The sequence below is a fragment of the Odontomachus brunneus genome, unplaced genomic scaffold, assembly GCF_010583005.1.
Source record: "Odontomachus brunneus isolate Ranch 3 - 2012 unplaced genomic scaffold, Obru_v1 Obru_scaffold_047, whole genome shotgun sequence".
Lineage (NCBI taxonomy): Eukaryota > Metazoa > Arthropoda > Insecta > Hymenoptera > Formicidae > Odontomachus > Odontomachus brunneus.
This window is the reverse complement of record NW_022639497.1, coordinates 1,205,444-1,222,851: the sequence shown is the minus strand read 5'-3', so window position 1 is coordinate 1,222,851 and position 17,408 is coordinate 1,205,444. Positions and strand designations below refer to the sequence as shown.

Below are 17,408 nucleotides of genomic sequence, written 5' to 3'. Positions count from 1 at the left end.
AAACAATCGGCGTGTTGACTGAAGGAGTTGACTACCTCCCTCCTTCAGTCAACACGCCGATTGTTTCACAGGTGCTGCCTTCAGCGGCAAATACTTGAAACAACTTTTGTCCGATACTAACCGCTGTCCGCTACTACCCGACCTTCCCATATGTGTGTGTGTGCATATATATGTACATATTACATCTTATAATTAATATCAAAGAGAATATGATTTTCTATTACTAAGACAGCTGTCCTAGCTTTTCAATTATCAAAAATTTACGGAATAAAAAAAAGTAATTTTGGAAAAAGTAAATAATATTATTAAATAAGTATTAATCTCAAATATAAGTGAAATTGTTTAAACAGTTATTTGAAACGCTTAGATATAATTGAGTTAAATGAGTTAAGTGAGTTAACAATTTAAATGTTAATAGCTTGTATAATTACACGATCGATAATGCACAATGATAATTTTATGGCTAATTTCGTACGCAATAAAAATATCAATATCCCATTGCCTTGATCATCTGTATATGCTATCTATACAGAATATTTGATAAGTTAACAGTCCTTCATTGTCTTGCAAATTTTCCAATAGTTTTAAGGAATTATTTAAAGGTTTACTTTTGTCAAATCTATTGGCAATCTCCTGGTAACAAATTTAAGACATTTTGGATAAAAACTTGTCTAAAAAGCTGTTCCCACGTTTATCTGCGCTCTCATATTCATTAATACTCTTTAATTAATTCCTTAAAATTATTGCAAAATTTTTAATACAATAGAAGATTGTCGTGTTCAGTTTTATGCGTTCTATCCGTACACAAGTGTTACGTCAATGATCATCACGTTTTGTATATTCTGATTTTGAATTAAAACGTTCATTCGTTTATGACGTGTGCAAAACAAATACGACGCGTTTGTTAATATCTGCATAAGAAATAACGACGTATAGTGAAAACAGTCTCTTAACAACGTGAAATGTTCTTCATAAATGTTTTCTTAGTATTTTAATCACATTTCCGTAATAGATAGCAGATAATCTATCACCTTTTAATGACGTACGCCACGATTTTTCGCAACAAGTAGTACAATAGATCACGAATAAAGATGAAAAACTATCTATTATATACGCAAATCCGTTTATATTATTTTTTCATTAGAAGGACAACGAATTCCAGATTTTTAAGCACAACTTGACACAATGTGAAACATACTAACCTGATAAATCCTCGTTTAACCATTTATACAGTTTAATTATTTTATGTAGAATAACCATGGTAACGGTGAAATTCGAATTTCGTTTATATAAAGCTTTCTTATTATAAGATCTGTACGCTCTTAATTAATTTTTCGTCTATACTTTTTTTACGTTTCGATGTCGGCAAATAATTTCGACGAAAATCGTAAAATTTCCTTCTCTCTCTAACTTTCTTTTTCTCTTTTTGTTTCCTTTGTTCTTTGATTCAACCACAGTTGCTAATTGTTCCTCAAAATGGTTATCTTAAATCATGATTTATTTAGTTAGATAAGTTACTGATTTCTTTTTTGTTAATCTCCTTCAACACAACCAATCACTGTGAAATTCTCCAAACAGCTACCAGACCTACGTTTCTCCTCGTCAAACTATTTCTATTTCATTGTATTATAATGAGACATGTGAATTTGCATGTCAAATGTTACAAACTTGCGATTATTTTTCCCCCTCGGTTATTATTTTCAAACGGACCGTTATTTTGATATTCGTAAATTTTGAACATATCACGGACAGATTTTTTTATTCTGCAGAGTTTATTACCCATTACCATAAATATTATATTATATTAAATATTATATTTGTAACTTGATAATTTGATGTAATTTTTACACCAATTTTGTAATCATTTGTTATAAAGGAGTTCCGTGAGTAAATAAATAATGAGAAAGCAACGTCCATACGTACACAGTATGTATAGCAATACATTTCATGAAAATAGTCATATCGATACTTCCTACCGTATAATGTTGACCTCTTCGGCCCATGACGTTGAAATAATGTCGAATATTCAGTATTTATGATGCAACTTTGATCAATCGACTTAACAATGGCTTAACAATTCCTATACAGTTGAGAGGTTATGAAGATAGACATTATTTTTATACATTGTTAATTCGATGTGCGTAGTATCTTTAAATAAAAAAAGAAAAAAAAGAATAATTGTTTTTATCACGAAACAGTATTTTACAGTATTCAATATAATGAAGAAAAATATTTTACGTAGACTCATACACGTTTTGCAACGCACACAACCAATACAATGTAAACGATCGATTATTTATTTTAGCAATATTATAATATTACCGGGAAACATATATTCTACGCGCATTTACAGAGAAAAGATTCATAACGTTTCAGCACTCCGTGCAACGTTGATCTATCCAATCTCGGTCGACGTTCTTACAACTGATATGGCAAATTTCCAAAAATGTTTCATGTCTGTAATTACTGGCGGGCACGTGTTCCTCTAGTTTTATCTTTCCCCAGATAATTGCAGTTAATTATAACGTAATTGCACTCACAATGTTCAGACATCGCGACATCGTTAAGATGTCAGATGGAACATTGCAGCAATCATGACCGACATTCGAGAAAGGATATGTACTGCCAGCGGCGATACTATCGTTTCCGTGTAATCGTAGCGCGAACTTTTCGTGAATAAAACTGTTTGTCTGTTTGCTGCCGTGACAATTGTCTAAATACGTTTATTCGCCAATACACGATCGTAACAAGTAACCGAAGGTGATAGTAACCGAATGTGATATTTTTATTATTCGCATTTCTTTCGACTGGACTCAGGTATTCGTTTGTCAATGCTATTTGTATCAAACATGTTTTATGTACAAGTTATTATGCGGTTACACAGTCGTTACGTATAACTCTTTACAAAAGATCGCCTGCAATGACGACTAGACAGTTATTAACGACACATCGTTGCTATGTGCTTTCTCTTACGTAAAGTCATATTTTAATTATTTTATGAAAAATATTCTTTATAAATATTTTTTGGATATTTAACATAACCTGTTTTATGCTTGAATTTTTTGGATATTTAGATATTAGCAAAATATTTAATATCTATATTTTTAAAATATTTTATAAATATTGTATGCTGTTGTATTTTATAAATATTGTATGGGTAGTCGTTATATTTCACATAACAATAACATTGTAGTTCTGCGGCTAAGCTCGCGATTGTATAAAAAACAATTCTCGCAGTAATATAACGGCCATTTTGCATCTTAATGCTTTAAACTTTGTATCTTTGATATGATTGAAATGGATATGACGTGATTATGAAACGTTTTGCATGCAACTTGTGAACATTGAATATATTAATTCCTTAACCTACAACTATGTGTGAGACACGTGGTCTTGTATTCGGGCCAAAACTGATTATCACGGGCCTGGCCCGTAGTACATCGGTCGGGCCAAATGTAAATATTACGGGCATGGCCCCTGGTACAATGATCGGGCCAAATGTAAATATCACGGGCATGGCCCGTGGTGTGACGGTCGCGGTTTGTAATTTGCCCCACCACAAACAGCACAGACAAGGCTCGTGATAGATTTTTATTATCTCTTTGTATCATAATCAGTTACATGTTATTCTTGGTCACGTTCGCACGTCAAAATATATTTTCTTAAATATTAGAGAAGTATCCCTACAAGATGTTTTCAAAAAGAAGATTTTGTGATGAGAACAGTGAGAGTTATGTTGATACTTCTGTTACCGAAAGTGACAGTAGTGACATTATACGTTCTGTACGAAAAAAATGCAAGCGATTAGTTATTGATGATACCTCTGACGAAGATCAACTACCAGAGCCCTGGATTTGGAAAGAAATAAGAAATAGTCCAAAAATCTGGAACTATACGATGACTCTTGGCATAAAATTAAACCAGTTGTATCTTACACATGTATTTACATTCCGTAAGTTGTGCGCGTTTGGTACAACTTAGGACCGATTTGCCGAACCGTGGAATGGTTCGAAGGCTGCGCGATCTTGTTTACGTTTTGGATCCAGGCTGTTGGAACGTAAATCGTAGGTTAAGGGGTTAATGATAACAATGTATACGAACTTTTGTATGTAAATTTATCGTTTATTCCGCATTCTTTGCCGCTATTATTTATTCATTCCATTGGATATTGGACAGAGCTTTTTACTGATTCATCGGATATTAAATGAAACACAAAAGCAGAAATATATTTTTATGTCCGGTGCACTTTGTTTATTATATTCTATATACGGAAAAAAGAATTTTGTTGGATTAAACAAATATTTAGTGAAACATGAAAGATAATGAACAATCTGTGGAACAAATATCTGGTGAAATATAATGTCATCAGGTTATCTTAAATTTATTTTTACATCCTGTACCGTCATTTCAATTATTATCATAACCGATTCAAACACAAATGCATCAGCAATGCCTTTCAATTTTAATATTTTGAAACGCTGCAGTTTCAGTGCTAGGAATCGTCCAAACCGTTTTGTGTATAATTTTTATTGTACAATTAAGACATTGACACTGGTGAAAAATATTCCCTTGACATAATTCGTCAGAATTTTTTGAGTTTTCGAGTGATGTCTCAGTAATCGAATCGCTAATTGAAATCGCTCATCGAAGACTCTGATTAAAATTTCACTCAAAAAATCGTGATGACGTACTTTATTTCAGAATAAGTTTCGATTACTATTTTTGTATACAATAAGTGCAAACTCATTCATCGTGTACACTCGAATCATATTTAAAAAGAAAAAGTCCGCGAAAAAAATTCTTTAATTTTAATATTATATAATATTCGAGAATCAATGTTTCGACATATTTTGTTACGGCAAAAATCTGAATAAAAGGAAGCAATATATATTACAGTTGATGCTATACAGAGAACCGGTTAGAAGTCAAATAATAGAATTTTTTAACATAAATAAAACCAGATTTAAGATATTTGGCAATTTCTGTCTCTGATTACGGCGCAGATGCACGAAGGTAGAGAGACAAGCAAATTGCGCCTTATAATAAGATGTAACGATTAGTTTAAATAAGGTTAATACTGACGCATCATCGCTTCCCATTACAGGCGACGTGACTTGCAATATTATACACAAATACGATTGAAGAAAATGATACGACAAAAATCAACATGAATATTAATGTATTATGACTAGTAGAATGTGCACAGATATGATTAATTTTGACAATATGTATATATATATATATATATATATATATATATATACAGGATGTCTCACATTCTCCTCCGAACATTTTTTGGGGACGTAGAACAGGTTGAGGTGAACATAAAAGTCCTATACCGTTTTGCGATATTCGCAATAATTATCGAGATATTAATTGTAGAAAATTTGTGAATGATCATGCAGGATATGGTAAATGAGTTATAGCGACGACTGCCGTCGTGTACTTATACTTTAGGTCGAATTGAACAAAAAAGTCCTTTACCATTTTGCAAATAATCACATAGATTTTTAATTATTAATTAAAGAAGATGAGTGCATTATCACGCAAAATCGTGCAATAATCTTCTTTAATTAATAATTAAAAATCTATGTGATTATTTGGAAAATGGTAGAGGATTTTTTGTTCAATTTGACCTAAAGTATACATACACGATGGCAGTCGTCGCTACTATAACTCATTTACCATATTCTGCATGATCATTTACAAGTTTTCTACAATTAATATCTTGATAATTACTGCGAATATCGCAAAACGGTATAGGACTTTTATGTTCACCTCAATCTGTTCTACGTCCCCACAAAATGCCTGGAGGAGAGTGTGAAACATTCTGTATATATATCCTATTGTTACTTAATAATTTATATAATGTTAATACAATACATATGCAGATTAATACTGCAATTCTAGACTAAATCGTAAAACTCGTAACTTGTTCTCGTAAGACTCGTAAGAACTTAATGAGATCTGCAATTCTATGCGGATCGTATGTTATACGATAACTCGTAAATATCTATAATTTCTCGTAAATCTTACGACTATCTAGAAGTTGTCAATAAAGTTATGTGAATTTTACCAACATTTGTTAATTGTGAACCAAGTTTTGTGAATTTTACCAACATTATGATTAATTCGAAAGCTACGACTTTACGATGTATTCATATATTTGCTTAGAATTGCAGCATAAGACATCGCCTTATGTGAAAAATGAGCAAACTTCAAAAGAATGTAGCCTTCCTTGAAACAATGATGCAGCTTGAAGTCTGAACTTTTCAGACTTTGTCTTTAAATAAGGATTCTACTTTTATTTGTCATGGAACTGCAGATACACAAATCAAAATCCGTCGAATAATGAAATGTTGTATTTTTAATTGTGAAATATGCGTATGCATGAAGTTTCAAAATGAATGCATGTGCGTTCTTCGCAAAAGGGCAGGTTGAATAAACGTACACGTCTTAAACACTTGTCTTTTTCGGGTTTTTATTAGAAAGTTTTTTTGGCGGAAATAGGAAGTACGAAAGAATCGGAAGTACGAGCATCCAATACGCTGATCTTTACGATACGTGCCATAACGTATGACGATAGCGCGATTACGTTGTTAGGTCGGTGCTCCATTTGTGGCCATTTCAAGGAATCTTTCGAATTATTTAGTCTATGATTTATGTTCGCGTTATGTAAGTGGCAATATTTTGTTTTTACAATATTTCTATTGGTCACGCTGCTCGCTAACGAATGTAGAATTTTCTTTTTTTTTAACTAAATATTTATAACCGAAGGTAAACGAACTATTGCATTTTCTTGTGCAAAACGTTAAGGATACGAGATGAGATAAACGTTAGAATTATTATATAAAAAACATGATTGTGAGTGAATGTTTCTATAATCGGTTTACGGAAAGTCTAAAAGTTAATCTCAATATGCATAACCACGTATTTGATTCCTATTAAGGAAAAAATAATAGGTGTCAAAAACTAGATCATGTATTAATATAATGCTCTATTTTTGGCCATAGTGTGGCCAGAACTGGTTGTTGTGTTGTTCCAATTGTAGCCAACAAAAATAACGAATGTCTTTTGCGTAAAATTATAAAATTTGTGGTACTACAAAATTCATGCTCTGGTTTTTACTGGTCCTCATTATTGTGCTTTGAAAAATTATAAAAGTATAGTACAGCTATTTGTCTAGAAACAAACTTTATATATATACATAATTACACATTATAAATACACTTATTTTTGTTTTTTTAGATGGATAATAAGAAAAATCGTTCTAAAAAGAAAACTTTAGAGATAAGCAAACACAAAAGAAAACTTTTTACTATATATATATATATATATATATATATATATATATATATATAAATTATTGAAAATAAATATTAACATTAAGATATTAACATTAAACCATGATTTTAATTGCATATGCTTTTTTTATTAATTATTTTATTATAAATTAATCTCAATTTCATTATGTGGCCAGAACAGGCACTCATTATGGCAAGAACTAGTGTTATGGTGATCAAAAACGGTGAAATCGGAAATTATGACATAAGTATTATTTTTTAAAAATGTGTTTAATTTATTTTGTTTATTGGTCTTAAATTTATAATTTAAAGATTCTTAATAATATATTAAAATAATTAAAGACTTTAGATAACGAAGGGAATTTAATTAAAACGCGATTATTTCGTCGAAAATTCTTAAAGTAGCCATAAATGAAGCATCGACCCTACATACTGAGATATGCAATCTGTCTTATTATAATACCCTCTTATAAACATACATGGGAATATTTCGTGATTAAGAATAGAAAGATGAGAAACAATCCCATCAGATGTTCGAAATAGTGCTCTTTTATTTGTGCTTTTATTATTCTTGACCTTATCTAGCCCAGTTTACGGGAAACATATCACGCCTTACATATGGCTACGCCATTTGTTTTTTGTGTGCTATTGCAAATTTGGGCTGTCAAAACGACGAAATATATTAAAGCCACTATTTCTTATTTTTTGTTTAAATTTCGATGCAAGTTGCGAGCTGTACAACATCGATTTTATTCTCTCTGCTTGCTTATTAATAGACTCTCAATGATTCCAATTGTCCTCTCTTTTAAGTGTGTTTTACCGATATTATATCGGTTGATTATGTGTTTTCGATGATATTACTTAATCGTTTTAGTATCGTATTCTAGTGGCTTTTCTGTGAGCTACATTAACCCTTTCGCTGCTGTAGGCGCCTTTAGGCGCTCAACTCACGTCACCTGATCAGTGCTGTAAGCGCCTTTAGGCGCACAACTCATTTTGCTTTACCAGTGAAATAAATCTAGTCGATCATAAATCTTTTCCTCTAGCGTAAACTCGTGAAAAGTAAAAATTTTCAAATGTAAAAGCATATAGAAATGTTCACTTTTCACGAGTTCACGTTAAGGGAAAAGATTCATGATTGACTCCCAGATTAGAGAAGTATCGCCGCCTACAGCATCAGTCACGACTGAATGTTTACCGTCTATGCTTTTTACTTTGGATTTCGCCGCAGCGAAAAGGTTAAAAAAAATACTTGAAAATTTATTTATGGGATATAAAGTTTGAAATATTTTTTCTCAGTGTATTTATACATCTATTCCGACGTACAGTTGAAAGGCGATTCTGTTCAGCAGTTTCTTTTTTCTTATTTCTCTCACTTGTCACTCAACTTGCCACAGATATTTTCGCATTAGATTCTCGATTTTCGCGCTAATATTTGCAAGTGTTCAGAAACAACGATATTCAACAAGATCATGTCGACCGTACTTGTAACGACCACAGACTTCTATATAATATCTAGACTGTATTAATACGTAATAGGTATAGTTTAGTTAACGATTGTTTGGTCGGAAAAATACCGTCCGCCATCTTTAAAAGGATCTTACATACGTGACTTGAGTGACAATGTGTGAGTGGGAGGAAGCAATATGCTATAGTGCGTGTCATTACTACTCCTATATGATACGGTCCTTTCAAAGATGGCCGCTCGATATTTTTCCGACTACTCGCTAAATATGGGTATTAGTAGTTTAGTTTATACATCGACATATAGTGAACGGAACATTGTGCCGAAATCATATTGATAGATGTAGAAAGAGAAAGAGACAAGTATTTATTCCGTAATTAATTAAAATGTACAAGCGAATGAGCTCACGAGAAACGGTAGGACAGGCTCTGTGTATAAAAGAAATGGCTTACCTCTTAACAAAGATGAGTAAACAGCTAATTTCGAGGCGGAGTAACAAGCGTCACGTTATGTTACTCCTCGAAATCAGCTGTTTACTCATCTTTGCTAAGAGGTAAGCCATTTCTTTTATACACAGAGCATGTCCTACCGTTTCTCGTGAGCTCATTCGCTTAAACATTTTAATTAATTACGGAATAAATATTGAGAAAATTTTAAAATGGTATATAACTTTTATGATTATTTTGACCCGTTCTACCCGTACACGGTGGTTGCTCGATCAGTTACCGGACACCTTGTATATGTATTACACGTACAACATGTAATCATATGTAGTAACTCATATGTAACGTATGTTCCCAACTTTTAAGGATACGATACTATTCCCTTTCTCCTTAAATAAAATTCAACCAATGAATAGAGAGTAGAAAGAGAGATCTGTGCCCACACATCTAGCTTTTTCTCTCTAGATCTCTCAACACGAAAGATCAAAGAAGTCTTGCCGAATGTTCCGTCCAGTACTATATGTCGATGAGTTTATGTATAGAAGTCTGTGGTAACGATACTCTCTACAGTCAACTAACTTATCATCTGCGCAGCTCGATAACGGCGTTGAGATACGGCATACGCTCTTGCTGCGCAAAACTGACTTATCCTTACCCGATAAGAAGTAAACATCGTCGTGCCGCACGGCGACACCGCGCTGGCGATCGTCGTGGAACGTCGTGCATGTCCGCGAGGCTACGCGACGCGCACGTTCGCCTCTTTGGAGTTCGCGCGCCGTAATTTTGCATTACGTCTCAACGATCTCTTCACGTCGTCGGTGTCAGGCGGGGATGGTGCGATCACCTTTTGCGCGCAAATGGACTTACAATAGATGCCATTTTCACCTTTCGCTTTCGTGGGACTTGCGAGGAAAGATGTTGGCCGTGCGCGAGAGGATGAATTTCGCGGACGGCTTGTCGCCGTCACGAGAGGATCCCGCTTAATTTCGACGTCATCGAGAGACACTTGGTACATGCGGCAATCAATTCGACGGCGCTCAAGATACTAACTTCGTACGGATGGCACGATACGAAGGCCGGCGCGAGAGATGAGCGGGATGAGTCTTTCGCGCTTGAGTGCTTCAGAAAGAAACCCTAAATACCTACGTTGGCTCACGCGAGACAAAATCATCACTATTATTAACCGTCACGTTATGTTATTAACAATCGTTTCGTGTCTCCGCGAACTCGTTAAGTGACTCGTGCGCTTTCAGCATTCATTCCGTCGGTACGCGGCTACTAATTTCACGCGAGTAATAATCAAGCCGCTCACAGACCGCGCGTAATCCGGTTAGAGTCGGGAATCATGCGCGATCGGCACGGCGCGGATATGCCGAAACTATCTTTCCACCTTTTCCCACTGGTATGCGCTAACCTACTTTCGTAACTCGCGTTGCAGAAATATCGGCGGAATAAACGCTGAGGTCGCGAGAACGTCGTGTTATCTTGTCTACGGCGTTATTTTATGTCTATCACCTAATGCGTGCCGACCCAGCCCCCGATGAGACCATCGGAAATGTCTCTATTTTTCTCTTTTGTTCGCGGTTGGTGCCGCGAACTTAGGAGGACCTAGAAAGTCCTCGATGAGTCCTTTAATCGAACTTACCGTGGTCCATGTCGTTCTTACTGGTTGTGTAAAATAAATCGGAAGCGGCGCCATTAGCGGCCGAGCCGTTGGAGGCCGAGCCGTTGGCAGCCGAGCCGTTGGCGGCCGAGCCGTTGGCGGCCAAACCGTTGGCGGCCACACTATTGGCAATCGCGCAACCGTTTGCCTTTGGTTCGCGCTGTTTGTCCGCTTTCACATAATTATTCACGTAGAACGATCCAAACATGTAGATGAATATGAGAGCGTTGAGCGTTAGCAAAAACGACAGCGGCTTTGGGAAGTTGCAGCTGGTGAACAGCATCTGTATATTGTGCAGGAATATTATGACGAACTGCACGATCTGAATAACAGTAAGGTACTTCTTCCACCAGAGGTACTTGTGCATGTGCGGCCCACACGCGGCTAGCATGTAATAGGTGTACATGAATACGTGGACGAAGGAGTTGATGACGCCGAGTAGAGTCGGATGACCGCCGGCGAAGAACTTGGCGCCAATCCACGCTGTCACTGGCATCAACGAGTGATGATAGAGATGTAGAAACGAGATCTGCCGATTCTTCTTGCGCAGCACGAAGAACACCGTGTCCAACAGCTCGATCAGCTTGCATATGAAGTACGTGTAAACGGCGCGGGCCATCTGCGAACAACGCGCGAAACGGTTCATTTACATAAAGATCGAGGCGAAACGTAATGATAGTTGTATTTGTTGTCGAGTGACATTTCATCCGGGGAGAACGGTACGTTCCTTCACCTCTTGAGCGCGCGGACGCGGAATTTGCACAATTCACCAGCGGTTTAAAGTTGTCGCAACCTTCGTGACGACGACGTCGGCTAACCCGTTACTTTCGGAATCGCAGAAACGTGCATGTTGAAGAATTTCGATCGCCAAACGCGTGTGAAACGGATCTACCTGAGTCGCGGCCTCCCTTTCCTCTCTTCCTCACTTGTTCACGCAATCTCTTCTAATTGACTACTTGATAAGTCACGTGTATCTCTAATCTCGCAGCAGGCGAACTTATAGCGATAGATGTCCTTTTCACCTTTCGCTTTCTTGGCTTTTCACGAGGGAAATCTTGCGAGGATGAAATTCGCGAGTGACTTGTCGCAACTTCGACAGATCCTCGCTTAAGGAGATGCCATACTTGAAAACTTTACCGACGAAACACTGACTTTTCTCTACAAAGTTTACAACGTATTACTTGCACTTGGAATTGAAAATACTCTTACCCCTTTTCCACAACCTTGCTTTAATTTTTAAGCCGTAAGAAATTGACCAATCACAGTTGATTATCTTTAAAATAATCGACTGTGGTTGGTCAATTTATTACGGCTTAAAGATTAAAGCAAGGTTGTGGACAAGGGATTATACGCTGAAAGCACGTGCAATAATAAATTAGAGCATTGCTCAATATGTGAGGAAAACGATAAAAGATTTTAAAACTGATATTTCAAACCGTCAGTTAAATTTACTTGATACCTTACTTGACATACTTGATATTTATTTTATTAATAACCTACTTGATAAAAGTAAATTCTGTAGCTTATACATACCGCACGTTTGTTTCGTTAACGAAAATTTTAAGGAACATTTCTGTATCTATACAACTGAATGTAGAAGCTCAAAGGTATATGAACAGTTTACAGAAAAAGATTTCTATATATGTACGTGATAATATCTTCTATTAACATGGAAAACAAAGCAGCACATATTTATGTAAGGTCTATATACAAGAAGAATTTTTTCACAAACAATAATTTATGTAAGATCTATATACAAGAAGTACGAAAAATAAAAGTACGAGATAGTACACGATTGTTTCAGTGACAATCGCGTCTCTGTGTTATCGACATTTCTCGTGAGTTCGTCACCCACTTCGGCATCCCCTTAATTTCATTCTTGCGAGAGACAAGGTACACACGCCGATTCAACTCATCGAAAGAACCCCCTCTCGAAAATCTGATTGTCAATTTTTCATTCACTCTGATTCATCGTTAGTGCTAACTTAAAAATGTCAAACTTACTCGGACTGGGTTAGGATTGTACGAGTAATCGACCGGTTGACAAATGAAATTGTAGTCGTTCAACCAGCCAGCTACCAAACCTTCGTAGACCAGATAAAGGCTCAAAAGGACTTGTATGAAATTGTAAACTATCAAGGTGTTCTTCAGATCGTACGGCTTCTTATCCTTCATATATCTCGGTCCGGCGGAAACGCAAAAGTATATGTACGTCACTACAATAGTTAGGGTTGGGCCGGGACTAGGTACCAGAAACCATCCTACTGTTCTCGGATCTGCAGAAACATACAATAGTAACAATAAGCAATATTCGCTGTTCTTTTCTCTTTTTCTTACGGTACTAAAATATTTCGTAAATTACCTTGTCCTTTGTCCATTAAATCCCTGTACCACTCCACGATACCCGACATCTTGAATGTTGAATTTGTAAATCTGCGAAGACACACACGTTACGAATTAGTTCGCTGTTTCTGCTTTGATTTCTCACGTCGGTTTTCTTTTTTCTTTTCTTTGAGAAACAAAAGATCGGCCCTCTTGGTGTTTCGAAAACAATCGTAATCGCGGATACGAAAAAAGGAAACCTAGAACACAGCAGCCTTCTTGCATATCGTATGACTCATATATTTAAGTATGCAACGACAATAGTAATGATGAGCGGCTTATAATGTCGTGTCCTGCAGATATCGTGAAGAATACGAAAGTGAAAGGGTAAGGTTCGTTAAGGAGAAGGCGCGCGCGCGTGCCAACGTACACGCGATCGTACGGAGAATTTATTATTCCACTTTTCGATGAGTTTAAATGCTCATATAACGAGAAGAAGATTGGATCTTGCTGTGGGCCGTTGCAACACTACGAAGTCTCGCGATGATGCAGCAACGTGTTTTGTCATTAAGGGACTTGCGCATGGCGACGGGAACATAATGCATTGTCATGCTCATACTCTACACTCGTCCTTGGTCTTCCTAATGAGAGTGTAAATTGTCATCGCATAAGGTGGTAACACGAGGAACATAAAGCTGCACTTTTTCTTAATTGCAGTGAGTGATCGCAGCGAGGTGCAGAGAGGTAGAAAGAGAGAGAAAGAGGGAGAGAGAAAGAATGAGAGGAAGAGAGGGAAAGAGAGAACGAGAAAAAGAAGGAGGAGGGAGAATTGTTACAGAACTCTAAAAGTCTACGATCGAGATGTACTTTATATACGAAATTTTATTCGAAGCAAAACTCGCAAATTGTAAATTAAAAGTGCAATATGAAATTCAATTTATCAAACTTATTTGTCATGTCATTCGATTTAACCGAATGAGATGACGTGTAATCATTTTGGCAAATGTAGCCTGCCACGATATCATGAAAGTCATGTTGGCGGCGCGTTAGAACTAGTGACTGACGACGGGATTACTGAGAACTAGTCTCAATTAATTTTCGATGCTATCTTCTCAATACACCCTGACCTAATATTAGCTAATTCTCCAGTTCAGCTCACCGATGAAATTGAAACGGACAGAAAAAGGTGGTCAAGGTGAATCATCAGGATTCCTCGCCGTCTCCGAAAGCGAAAGAAAGTATGAGATAAAGCATAAAAAATGCAAAATAGAATAGAAGACGAGGGTCCTCTCACGGGGTCGTCGTACTGCAATCTTCCTCGATCGCTCCGTGCGTAGATGGAACTTAGGAAGGAGGATGGAAGGAGGGAAACGCGTCAATTTACAACGCGAGGATGACTTGAAATAGCGAGATATTATCGGGACGTACGTGAACGAGCTACCGCGATTAGAGGAGAACTGGTTGAACACGGTCGCTGCACCTATGCACATTGCGTGTTTCTTTTTAGAATTTTAGGCTGGCCATCGTCCGGATGTTAGGTCAAAGATCCTTTTAGGGAAAATACCAGATTCCGGCCAAGTTCGGACCAAGGTGAACGAGTATGAGCTCGCAGAGTTAACGTCCTCTCTCGTTGTATCTACTGCCAGGGATCAGACGAATACGAACGGTCTACCCAAATGATCGCACCCTCCGTTAATTAAGGTACCAACGACATAGCTGTGCACCCTATCGTTCTAACGACTAACGTCACACGGCGATCTATTATGCTATATCGTATCTTCGCTCAATGAACCATAACTTGCAATCAATGAAGTAAACAAGCACTGCACGGCAGGCACCAAATGTGACTGTGCGCGGCGACCGGCTTTCTTCGTGGGGCGTGTGTTATGAAATAGATAATCTATTCCGATATAAATAACACGATAATGATAGTACACGTTGCCATGAGTGAACGTTTGAGCATACAAGCATACGGCGATAAGGCCGATCGATATTTTCTCGCAAAGCTGTAGTCAAGCCCGAAATTAATGACCCCATAAAGGATCCTAGAAGAAACGATCAGAAGCTTTTCGAAGAACAATGATATAACCGCGGGAGCGAATTTCCCTGCGGTTGACCGCAATTCACTTTCAGGAGAAAGCGGGGTAGAGCATTCCCTTCTGTGAGGTATTATCATACGCAGCCGCTCGCACTCGTGCCTACTATGTGTGACGCGTCTTCGTCTTTACGATTCACACTCGTCATTTCATCACTCTGTACTTTTGCTACTAAGCATCACCAAAAAGGAGAAAGAAAAGTGAAGGGAACTTGTTCAATAAGATCAAGTCCCGGAGGTGCGTTGCCTGAATAACGGGGTGCGCCATCCTCAATTCATAATTGCGAATAGAGGATGCCTCAGGAAAATCTTGAAAAGAAAAGAAAAGATTATAAACCGGTTACAAACATGGATGAAACCTGGATTTTTTGCGCATAGAAAGGTTTGAAACATAACCCGCTAAAAATCAAATGAGCTCAATGGTGGCAACGAAAACGAAAAACGGGATTAATTTTCTCTCATTGATTATTGATAAGTTCACGATAAAAATACCTGATTAAGTCTTATTTGAAATTCAACGATCTGAATGTGCATAGTTAGTGAGCGAAGTCCGATTGTCCGAAAAAAGAAAGATATTATATATGCCACATGTAAACGTGAACGTAACGATCTTAAATGAACTTAATGATCATTCAAGTGTCATCGTTTATTTTAATATACAAAGAGTGTATAAGGCAAGTGAACGTTGATAAGGATATCCATCACTGTGTGCTAAGGATATTCGCTGCACGATTACATTTACGCCATTAGGGATTATTGATGCGTATGACAGTTTGATTATCGTAATTCACGTGGAGTATATATTGTTGCGCGTTTCACAAGCACAAAGATATACTTACGAGAAACATTATGTTATATAAGACACATTTGATGTTTTTTTCAGAGATTTACAACTAATTTCATATCTTATGCAAATTCTCACTTATGCGCATGTACCATTGTGTGTTGTACCGTACGTATGTGAGCGCGCGTACTTTAGCCGATATAATTGGTCAACTTTAATCGTTTATATTTAATTTGAAAAGTATTATAGCCTCGACATTTTTATATTAGGATTTTTTTCTTCAATTTACCTCAGGAATCCACCCTTAAAAGATAATGCGGTAGTGACGGGACACCCTGTATATATATATATATATATATATATATATATATATATATATATATATATAATATAATTGTAACTAATAGCGCAATTGATCTCTTGAGATACCAGAAAATTTCATTAGTTCGACCTTCATATTATGTATATTTATACTATCGACGTTCACGTTGTTAATGTTATCGTGATTAGTTCGACCTTCATATTATGTATATTTATACTATCGACGTTCATGTTGTTAATTATTTGTACTTCTTGTCAGTTACTTGCAATTCTTGGCAATTTTGGCCAATTACTTGTAATTACTTGCTAATTTCAACCTTTATTTTGTAATTATTTTTACTTTGTATGTATAATTTCTCGCGAGACAAAGAAAAAAACATGGATATATATATGTTTTATACATAACAAATGTATTATATATAAACATGGATATATGTCTAATATACAGGGTGTTCTGCCACTACCGTATTATCTCTTAAGGATGGATTCCTGAGGTAATTTGAATAAAAAAATCTTAATGCAAAAATGTCGAGGCTATAACACTTTTCAAATTATAAACAATCAAAGTTGACCAATTATACTGGCTAAAGTACGCGCGCTCAGGTACGATACAACACAAGGGTACAACTGCATGTACGTGTCGCTCCTTTTCAAAATATTCGTACAGAAGTTCCATACATACAATAACGTATGTAATAATAATCTGCCTTTTTTATCATTTAAATAAACATATCGCAAATAATAATAATTTTGTCAAAATGTTTTGAATAAAATATCACAATATATTTATGAGAATCAATAAGACACATTTGATGTTTTTTTCAGAGATTTACAACTAATTTCATATCTTATGCAAATTCTCACTTATATGCATGTATCATTGTGTGTTGTACCGTACGTATGTGAGCGCGTACTTTAGCCGATATAATTGGTCAACTTTAATCGTTTATATTTAATTTGAAAAGTATTATAGCCTCGACATTTTTACATTAGGATTTTTTTCTTCAAATT

At 36.2% G+C, this 17,408-nt stretch overlaps 2 protein-coding genes across 2 annotated transcripts in view; both read right to left on the bottom strand.

The window, feature by feature from the left end:
- The window catches only part of LOC116844836, a 23,761-nt gene extending 22,162 nt beyond the window's left edge, over positions 1-1,599 (bottom strand). Inside the window, exon 1 of the mRNA XM_032816903.1 lies at positions 1,203-1,599. Coding sequence (XP_032672794.1) covers positions 1,203-1,260 — 58 coding nt within the window. The 5' untranslated portion in view covers positions 1,261-1,599. The remainder of the gene's footprint in view (positions 1-1,202) is intronic.
- Positions 1,600-6,456: 4,857 nt separating this feature from the next.
- The window catches only part of LOC116844894 (elongation of very long chain fatty acids protein AAEL008004-like), a 16,436-nt gene continuing 5,484 nt past the window's right edge, over positions 6,457-17,408 (bottom strand). The window contains exons 2-4 of the mRNA XM_032817020.1: positions 13,238-13,308; positions 12,880-13,151; positions 6,457-11,494 (exon numbers count right to left, since the gene is read on the bottom strand). Of these exons, the coding sequence (XP_032672911.1) occupies positions 10,844-11,494; positions 12,880-13,151; positions 13,238-13,286 (972 nt within the window). The 5' untranslated portion in view covers positions 13,287-13,308 and the 3' untranslated portion in view covers positions 6,457-10,843. The remainder of the gene's footprint in view (positions 11,495-12,879; positions 13,152-13,237; positions 13,309-17,408) is intronic.